General features: G+C 41.0%; 1 protein-coding gene across 1 annotated transcript; it reads left to right on the forward strand.

The window, feature by feature from the left end:
- The first annotated feature begins 884 nt into the window (after positions 1-884).
- On the forward strand, positions 885-10,718 carry CHRNA6 (cholinergic receptor nicotinic alpha 6 subunit). Its single transcript, XM_058824113.1, is given in 7 exon segments — positions 885-983; positions 986-1,199; positions 3,461-3,600; positions 4,745-4,789; positions 6,431-6,540; positions 6,682-7,666; positions 10,596-10,718. Coding segments are annotated over 7 exon segments (1,716 nt in total).
- The last annotated feature ends 207 nt before the right edge of the window (positions 10,719-10,925 follow it).

Here is a 10,925-nt window from a genome sequence, read left to right on the forward strand (position 1 = left end):
CATTCATCCATTCACTCGGACTTGATCATGCTGGATTGAGCACACATAAAGGAGATTCCCTGTCTGAGCTGCTTTCTGGGAGGCTGGATGGCACCTGTGGTGCCTTTCACCCTTCCTGAGAAACAGGATCCTCAGTTTCTCAGATTCTTTTCCTACAGATCCTTTTCAGGCATTCCTGTTGCAAGGACATGTGTAGTGAATGCCTGAGGAGAGAACATGCATCAACCTCTAAAGGATTATGAGATCAGGTTTTTTTTAACTTCTGTGATTAAGAGTAACACTCTGTTGCAAAGAACTTGGCCTGTAACAGCACCTGGTGGGTTTTTTTCTTTATTCTGCTCCTCCGTTTTCACACTAGCATACTGGCACAGGAGGCTGCACACATAAGGAAAAAAAAAAGTTAGAAGAATTGACGTTGTAAGCTGACTGGACTGTCAGGAATGAACTTAGCATGCTTAGTTGCTCCTGTCAGATGGCAATAATAAGTCTACTTGCCTTGGATTTATTCACTGAGAATACTGTCAAGCAATTCTATCACTTGATGCTGTGCGCTATTTCAAGGTTCGTATGGCTTCTGGTAGACATGTTAAAACCATGTAACATCCATTTCTATCCCCTGAAGAATCAGTCCTCAGCTAAGAAACTGAAGCTGTTTCACCTCTGTGTATTGTGATGGACTCACTCAGGTGATCATCGGGCAACAGCTATAAAGCAGCTGCTTCAGCACGATGAGAATTCTTAACCCTTTGGTGAGGGGCTGAGTGAATGCTCCCCCTGCTCCATGACGGCTGTCCTGTGTCTTGCCTTCCCTCTCTCTCCTGCACTCTTGCACATTCCCCGAGGCAGGGGTGCAGGTGACTGGAAATGTGAAGTCACCTGATAGGATGCTGCCTGACTCCCTTCGCTCTGAGCGGCATAAGCTCTCCTTGCCTAGTGGTAGTGAAAGCAACTCAGCAAGGCTTTGCTCTGCTCAGCAGGCTGCTGAGTTTGCTGCAGATGCAAAACAGAAATCCATCCTTCTACTGCCTACTTACCACCAGGAAGGTTATATGTCTTCTTGCCTCTTGTTCCTTCTGCCAAACCTCTTTTCTCAAAAGGAAGCTCTGTTCTGCTGCTAGCAATGCATCCTAAGACATGGCTATGCTGGTGTTGCCCTGCTTTCTGTGTGTGGGCATTTGTGTTCACATCCTTGATTAAAGGTAGGCTCTCTTTGATACCAGTTTCTACAATATTTTCTAGTTACTGTCTCTGCTTCTGTTTTCTTGAATTAATTCAATTTAAAGCTTCCACCAGCTATTTCTAACCTGAATTCTGTAACACTTCAACAGTATTTGAAAAGAACTAAAGCAATGCTAGTTTTCCAATGTAAAACTCTTCATTTGTGTTTGATAGCTAATGGAAGAACTATTTCTAGAAAACAATGGAAATGGATTAGGGTTCCTAGTAGTTTCATTTGATGTTTCAATTTGCAAGTGCTTTAATAATGCAGGCTATGGATGTGCATGGTCAGTACTTACACTTTCAAAAGTGAGAACTTTAACTATTGTTCACTACTGTTTGTGATCTGTGTTTTAAATGTGCTGCAGTCATTTCTGTTTACAACTCTCATGGAGTTTAGCACGATTTTTGCATTTAGGACATATTTATTTTGAAACTCTCACTTCTGCAGATGACCAAGATGTGTATCAAATATACTGCTTGTCTTAGCAAGGCATAAGAAACTGTTTTAAAGCAGCACCATAGGATAAAACCTAAATACTTGTCTGGTTTCATTACTTTATTTTAAAGCATGTATCTATTAAGAAGCTGGTGGGAAAATTTCAAATGAAACATGATTTTAGATGCATTTACTTTATGTTCCCACAGTATTGTACTTCTAATCACAGCACTATGGGTGGTGATGATGAAATATGAAAAGAAAAATTTTAGTTCTCTTTTGAATGAAACAATACATTATATAAAAGAATCTAAACTTCATGACATATTCATGTGTCTTCTCTGAATGACGCAGAAAGGATTAAATAAAATTTTCTGTACATGTAAGTGACCAGTAGGCAGCATTTAATTTTGCGGTATGATAATTCCCTGCAATTTCAGGATGCTTTGTATCACCTTAGAGGTGAAATCTCTTTTTCAAGAACAGGGGAAGGACAGTCTAATCATGAAAGTGCAGCATACTGAGACCAGATGTCTCCCTGCAGGACATCTGCACATCCACAGGCCCTTGAAGGATATGTAAATTGCAAATTTATGTGCGAGAGACCATGCTGCCTGGTACAAACCCCTTCTATGTTTAATATTTGCAATCATAAAGGCTTATCATGGTTACTTGTCTGATGTGTTCTAGTGCAATCTGGGACTAATGCAAAAAACTTATGACAATGAGTCCAAAACCAAATTTTTCCTCAGTTGTATCAGTAATATCTTTGGGATAATCATATACCTTTGATAACACAGCTGTGCACAGCATGAGACAGAAATTCTAAATCTTGTGTTTATAAAATATTTCTATTTAGGGTGCTGAATTACAGTAATGTATTGTAATAGCAAAGTTTCTCAAGAAAATTGTTCTTCTGAGCTGTTGTTGCCAGAGCCCATAAAATTTAATATTTTCCTTTAGAAATCAAAGTGTATAGCCTTTTACACTGTGAAAATAACTGTTTCAGGTTTAGACTATGTGTAACAGGTTAGGAGCATTCTTCTTAACTCTGCAGTGAGTCAGCTCAGTGCCTGTCACATACCTTGCTTCCTCTGAGCCATCTGGTACGTTCTTCATTAATGAGGGGTTACAGCTGTGATCTGCTTGTTCCCAAAGAACAGTTCTGTATTACATAGATGCATGCTACTCTATAAGAAATGTTAATATTTCCACTTTTTTCTTGTTCTTAGAACTTAATAAATGAACTTTCTGCAAAGAAAAATTGTGCTATCTAAAGAGTGAAAATATCAATTGTGAGGATAAAATTCAGTCATAATGTTTAAGATTAGGATGCATCATTGTAGTCATCTAATCACCTGATACAGATTTTGATACAGTAGTTGCAGCGTCAAGTTTTTAATTTCTAAGTAGGTATGCTTTTCATGAACACCCTGTTTTACTGGGAAGATTCACAAAAATTAAATCTGTCACATTTCTACTTCTTATATTTCACACCACCTTCCTTTGGTGTCATACCAAGGTGGGCCAAATGGAGGCTCATAGGCCAAATCCAGCTTAGGAGACAAAACCACCGAAGCCATTACCTTACTATTTGAGGAAACAAGGAGTAGCCAACATTCTGCAGGAGGATGCTTTCAACTGACACCATACTGACAGCCTCTCCTCTCTGTGCTCTGGTAGCTTTAAACATGATCACAAGCACAAGGTCCAGAAATATAGCACAGACTAGTATGTTATCCAGCACCTTTTTCCCCTTTTTCTTCTTTCTGGCTCAGCTGTTCTTTGTCTTTAACAATACAGATACCACAGCCTGCGAATCAGAGGAACGGTTATTTCACAAACTCTTCTCCCAGTACAACCAGTTCATTAGGCCGGTGGAAAATGTGTCTGATCCTGTCACTGTGTATTTTGAACTGGCCATCACCCAGCTTACAAATGTGGTAAGACTCACTACACAGTACTGCTGAGCTTTGGGGATGGCTGTAAACACATGCAAATTGCTGAAGCAGGAGATGTAATTGTGATGGCTGCACACACCTACAATTCTCCTAGCTTTCATTTCATGTGTTTCTACCTGCACCTGCTGAAACCTCTGCTGTTCTTTTCAATCAGATGAATTGTTCCAGTTGCTTGAAGAAGTGGTTTGAATGACACAGATTTATTTCCTTACTTCTATAGAATCAAACCCCTCTGCTTCAGGTAGCAGCCTCCAGAGCCCAGGGCAGAAGCACTGAATGTTCAAGCCCAGGCCAGCCCTCTTCACAGGGCTAGCCCACTCCAGAGACACCTAGTGTGTCCACGTTGTGTGTAGCATGTGACCAATTCTCCTTTGGGACTACTGTCATTTCCCAGTAGTCCTGAGGGGAAAAATCTTCTCATTTTTTTCAATCTATGTGTTTCAAAATGATGTAAGGGGAAAGTGTGGAAAGTGGAAGAGTGGTGTTTTAAAGCATGAAGGTGGGGATGTATGTTGCATGTTTTGGAATGCAAATGGGTGTGGGGCAAACATACTGGGCAGGACAGAGCCAATGTGGAAGAAACATCACCTTTCTGATTTGTGACTGATTGGCAATTGCAATAAGTGACTGTAAAAAGAAGGTCTCTGTATGGCAGCTACCTAATTTAGTGCTGGTCAAGTGTATCTGCTCTAGAGGTTTGCATAGAAATTCAAAACACTGTGATACAAAGGTCATTTTCCTTGAATCTTAACCAATTCTGTACTGTGTAATCAGAGTATTTTAGACACTGAATCCAACAAAATACACAGCCACAAGAAGAATCTCATTCTTTTGGTACAGGTCAGAGCAATTCTAGGTTGTGTGCTCTCCAGATACTCAAATGTCTGGCAAAAGAGTGCAGCTTTCTGTATACCTGATATTTATGGAGCACAGCACGATTTTTCAGTAAAGTTTTATTCATTTTTCAGTAGGGTTGCACACAACAATGTACAATGTGTAAACCTCTTGAAAGATGCTAGAAAAAATTTGCTATCAGTTAATGTGAAATTCTATTTTCCAGTTTTATGGGCAAACGTTTTGGCCATCTCAGGATACTAAAACTATTTATGCCTATGTTTCTTTATAGGATGAAGTCAATCAGATTATGGAAACAAATCTGTGGCTAAGACACGTAAGTGACTGTGTTGCATTTCTCTTGCATTTTGCATCGAAATGATTAAATGTGTGTTACTTGTAATTCATGTCTATACGATAAGTTTTTGTTTTGTAACAAGGATTTAAAAAATCAATGAGAAGCTCCACAATGAAAAAATAATTTCTTCATTCTTTTTACCTAGAAGTTATATGTTCTTTCTTTCCTGTGGGATATATTCTTCTCCACCTTCATGATTATTGGTTTTCTTCTGGAAAATCGAGCTGGATGTACTCCTTAAAGAGTGATTAAATATGCCACTCTAGGTCATCCCCATCAAAATATTTATTAGAAAAAGGAGCACGCCTTCATTGTTCCTGATAGCTTTGAGTATTTTTACATAGATAAGTATTGGAATTAAATTCCAATATAGCCGGATGGAGCGTACCAGGGCTCGTCTGGGCCTTGCTGCTTGACCAAGGTTGGCAGCTGTGGTGGTTTCACCTCAGAGACACCTTTGGCTGGCTGGATGTTGCAGCTCAGCACCTGGGACAAGTCCAGGCAAGCAGCAACTCAGGTTTACCTCTGGCGGAAAGGCTTTAGGTGAGGCGAAGGAAAGGAATCAAGTTCTGCTGGAGGGTTTGATCCAGAGCTTTACTCCAGGCACACAGACCTCTGCATGTTGCAGCAGCTCCAACAGAACCACGAACCACGTGGTCAGCGTGTCTTTTAACTCCAGGGAGAGGGGAGGGAAGGGGTAGGTATGCCACCAACCAGGTGAGGGGGGAAGGCTCAGGAGACAAGTGACACCTGGATGGCCCAATGTCCCCAGGGCTGAGAGGCATCTTTTGAACTTTGCCAATCACACGAAGCCCTTGCTGGAATGCAAGATTGACGGACAGCACTCAGCAGGGGGCAGGGGAGGGGAAGGGAGAGGTGATTGGCACACCTGGGGAAGGAACTGGGATAAGTGAGACAGGCTATGACATCACATTGCAACTAAGATAAGGATTCTTAGAGGACCTAAACTGCTGAGAAAATATAGCTAACTTGCACCATTGTTTTCAGGCACTGGTTGTGGTCCACGCAGAGTTTTCTGTAAAAGAGAGCATACTTACAATAGGTGAGAGACTGTGGAGCATGGCCCCATGATAGGGCAATAGGCAGCAATGCAGGAGAGCTGCTGTGCATCCCTCACTGCCCTGAGCTGGTATGTCAGCACTCCTGTGGAACCAACACTGTCTTCTGGCAGCAGCTGCCTGTTCGTGAGCAGGTCGACCAAACATGGGGGTGCTGGTCTCCTCTGGTGCTGTCCTCCTGTCACCTGTGGGGTGCTGCAGCAAGGTCCCTATTTTCTCTTGGCAGTGGGGAGGTAACCTTTCACAGACAAGGCTCTATACTGATGTCACACAACAGAGGAGAGATCTCAGCATGGCAGCAGTTCATAGCAATTGGCACCCCATCCTGTCACAGAGAAGAGAGTAGCGATCAAGAGAGCAGTGTTCACACATGTCTAGTGTTTCTCCAGGTCATGGCCTTCCTTGGAATGATCTTTTGGACCATTGTCCCCTTCTTCACATGCTACACTTCATTACAGTCTGTCATTTTATGGGAAGATCTGAGAAACAGATATTTGTTGATAATTTGAAGTTTTATAATCCTTGTCCATTCTTCTTTCAGATTTGGAATGACTACAAACTGCGATGGGATCCCAGACAATATGATGGCATTGAATTTGTTCGGGTACCAGCAGATAAAATTTGGAAACCAGATATTGTCTTGTATAATAAGTATGATGATTCATTTTACCCATTTAATTGATTCATTTGAATCTTTCTCTCAAAAATATCTCCTTGCATCTCCTATAAAAATGCCCATTACATTTTATTTTCATGGTAATTGTTTTGGTTTTGCCTCATTTGTCTTTCCAGTGCTGTGGGAGATTTTCAAGTTGAAGGCAAGACCAAAGCCCTCCTTCGCTATGATGGAATGATCACCTGGACCCCACCAGCTATTTTTAAAAGCTCCTGTCCTATGGATATTACTTTTTTCCCATTTGATCATCAGAACTGTTCACTCAAATTTGGCTCATGGACCTATGACAAGGCCAAAATTGATCTTCTGATCATTGGATCCAAAGTAGATATGAATGACTTCTGGGAAAATAGTGAATGGGAAATAGTTGATGCTTCTGGCTACAAACATGATATCAAATATAACTGCTGTGAAGAGATTTACACAGACATAACATATTCTTTTTATATTCGAAGGTTGCCAATGTTCTACACCATAAATCTGATCATTCCCTGTCTTTTCATCTCATTCCTGACTGTGTTAGTTTTTTACCTGCCATCTGACTGTGGTGAGAAAGTTAATCTTTGCATCTCAGTGCTTCTTTCTTTGACTGTATTTTTACTGGTGATCACAGAAACAATCCCATCCACCTCTTTAGTAATTCCCTTAGTTGGTGAATATTTACTCTTCACAATGATATTTGTGACTCTGTCAATTGTCATCACAGTGTTTGTCCTCAATATACATTACAGGACTCCAATGACACACACAATGCCCAAATGGGTAAAAACCGTCTTTCTCCACCTGCTCCCCAAAGTCCTGTTGATGCAGAGGCCACTAGAACAGCAGAAAAAAAACACCTCCAGAAAAACCAAGAAAGTATCAGACAGTAAGTTGGGCAAGTCAAAGCACAGCAAACACAAAGACACCAAATTGCACAAGGAGCAGCGGTGCAGTCACTGTGATCAGGCAACTGAACTCCGTACCACCAAAAGACAGCTGAGCCATCAGTCTCTGAGATGGATGGCAGAGCACATGGAGTACTCTCCAGAGGTGAAGGATGTCATCAGCAACGTCCAGTTCATCGCAGAGAACATGAGATCTCAAAATGAAACCAAAGAGGTAACCATCCCTTTAGAGCTGGTTTTGTTTGTATTAAGATCAATGGTGATGACAAGGTGGAGTGCCTGTGTGTAAAGATCAGGGGCTAGGTCAGCAGGGCACTTGTCCTGGTAGGAGTCTGTTACAGACCTCCTAGGCAGGATGAACAGGCAGATGATGTATTCTAGAGGAGGTTAGAAGAAGTATCATGATCACCAGCCCTTGTTTTCCTGAGGGACTTCCGCTTGCCAGGAAGCTGCTGGAAGGGTAAGAGCAGAGAAGAATCAATCTAGGAGGCTCCTGAAGTGTGTGGAAGATAATTTCCTGACACAGGAAGCAAGCCACCCAGGGAAGGTGCCCCACTGGACTCGTTTGTGAACAGAGAAGGACTAGTGGGAGATGTGACAGTTGGAGGCCATGGGTACAGCAACCACAGAATGACAGAGTTTTCAGTTTGGGCTTTAGTTGTGAGAGGTGCCAGCAGAATTGGATCTCCAGCAGTTAGACTTTGGCCTGTTTAGGAAATTGATTTCTAGAGTCCCTTTGGAGTGAGTCCTGAACGTCAAAGGAGTCCACAAAGGCTGGTCATGGTCTAAAAAGGAAATCCTAAAGGTACAGAAGCAGTAGGACGAGTTGCTGGAAAAGAAGACCATCTAATGGGTTATTTGTGTGACGTCACAAATTTTTTTCTTATTTGGGATTACTATCATAGAAAATGGTGCACATTGGAATTTAAGGGATTCTGGAGCCATATCCTCCTGTGTAAACACAAACTTAAAGAAGCTGAAAAGGATTTTCTGACACCAGGAACTCATAAGGAGCAGAACTTCTCTGACACTTCAAGATATTTATAAAAGTATTTAGAAACTAATGCAATATATATCTTTGATCTGTCATGAAATTTCTGCTTTTGGGTTTGAATTTTTTTAGATGCTCTATGATGGTAAAATCCATCTTAAAGCTAAGTACTGCTGTATTTATATGGAAAATCACAACAACTTTATAAGGGAAATGTTGATATGCATTATTTCTATCAGAGTATTTTGTTGAAATTCATACAACTTCAGTAAAACCTAAAGATCACCTTTATTCCCCCCTTTCTTTATGCCCTGCAGAAGAAGTTTCATCTGAAAGCAAAATCTATAAATTTCTGAATAAAGGAGTAGAGTTAAGCCAGTGACTGAATTCATGGAGTGAGAATGTAGCACATGCCAGTCTGAAACAAAAGACAGGAATCTTTTACCATAGAGGAGGTTGGGGATTGAGCTGAGCCCTGCTTAGTCCCTATGGCCTTAGTGCTTTGCTTAACTCACAAATTTCAGCCCTGCTTTCATTATCACACCAGCTGCACAACACATATCTTTGTACTGATTCAGCTGCTTTCTCTGATGGTCTCCCAAAAAGAAGTTTTCCATGCAGTCATCCAAATAACTTACTGTCTTGATTATACAGCTCAGGGGAAATCTTCTTTTGCTAATTTTGCTGATTTCCACTTTGCAAATCTCTCCTGCCTCATGAATTTTTTTTTCTTAGTCCAGTGTGTTCATGAGCAGCTTTGTATCTTACCTTTTAGAACATATTAGAGATGGGAAGCATAATTTTTCAAAATTTTCAAGATTTTACAAAAAATCTCCTTTTCAGGGAAAAACCAAGATTTGTTCTCAGGCAAGCACTGGGAGGCTGCTTCTGCTTCCGCCAGATATACAAATGGGTGGTGTTATGTACTAGTCCTAAATAAATCAAAGCCCTTTAAAAATTGCAGAAACATTTATAGCTGTTGGAGTTCTTCCTGGGTGCTCTTTCATGCAAAGTGCAGCTTCCATGTCTGATTTTCAGAAATCCTCCAAGGTTCTTGCCTGACTACCAGCCTGTTTCTATTCATGTTTATGTTACTATCATGGCCAACTTCTTTTTCATATAACATCCCTATCACTCAACCCAACACTATCATAATGACTATCATGGCTGTCCTCTCAGTAGCCCTGGGAGGTTGGATAGGATTAAACTAAATACAAACTTGAAAAGTCTTACCTTATTTATCTGTTTCTCTGGCTGAATTGCCATTATCAGAGTCTACAACTTCAAACGTACCCTACTTGAATTTTACTTATACTCTCCAATACCTGCTGCTGTATTCCTCACCCTCAACATGATCAAAATCCTAAAGCCAGTATTTTCTTGGAGGCAAATATAATAAAATTGAAAAAACAAGTGGGAAGATCCCTCAGCAGAGAGCTCTTAACTAGTCACTAGTTTATATGTGCGAATGTTCTTCTGATGCAGTGTTTCTTGTGCAGTACAAGTTCCAAGGTACAGTTTAAAGGACAGCAACTTCATTGAGTGTGGTTCTAAGATCTGTCTCTCAGCCATGCAAAATCCGTTCTGTCCTGCTTAGCACACAACACTGCAGTTTGCTGGAACCCTTGCTTTGCCATAGTCCATGTGTCCATGTGTCCAGTTTCCTGAAATCAGTGGGGCTTGATTGGTGAGACAGTGTTTCAAATCAGACCAGAATAGCAAACTGCATCTTGTGTAGGCTGTCAGGATAAATCCTTCAACAGGGTTTAGTGATGTGCAGCTGTGGTGCTGTGCCTGCTGTTAAACCATCCCACTCTGCACCCACCACATGATCAGGTCCTGTTTGTTAATATCAGCACCACAGCCATGGATTAGCTGCCCCCAGACTCGAATATTTAGAACAATTCAGCAGACTAGCAGACAGTGTTGTACGTTCTCAGCGAAAAGTGGTAAAATACCACTAGAAAATCAGCTCCCTCTGAAGAGACGTGAAAACTGAGCAGCTATAAGCATGACAAGCACATTCCTGACTTGCATGTGTGTTCTTCCTTACGTTCAAAAGCACAAAGGGCATTTCTACTGCGTAATGTCAACTCACAATTGTATGTAACATTACATGTATTTATCCTTCTCTTTTTTTATTCTCTTGCAGGTGGAAGATGATTGGAAATATGTAGCTATGGTGATAGACAGAGTATTTCTCTGGGTATTTATAATCCTGTGTGTGTTTGGGACTGTAGGGCTCTTTATCCAGCCACTAATAGCAGAAACATAACTCAATCCGTTGCTTTTTATCCACTTTTGCTCTTGTTTCATTTTCGGTTCATAGAAATTTACCTTCTATTTCTCTCCTCTAACATCATGCCTCTGCTCACCACCTCATCAGCACCCAGTCACAGAAGCTCCCAGAACAATAAAGTATGTGTTTACATTTATGTTTGAAATCAGACAGATCTTAAGCATTTAATCATATTTGAAGACA

Source organism: Ammospiza caudacuta, chromosome Z, assembly GCF_027887145.1.
Source record: "Ammospiza caudacuta isolate bAmmCau1 chromosome Z, bAmmCau1.pri, whole genome shotgun sequence".
In the NCBI taxonomy this organism is placed as follows: domain Eukaryota; kingdom Metazoa; phylum Chordata; class Aves; order Passeriformes; family Passerellidae; genus Ammospiza; species Ammospiza caudacuta.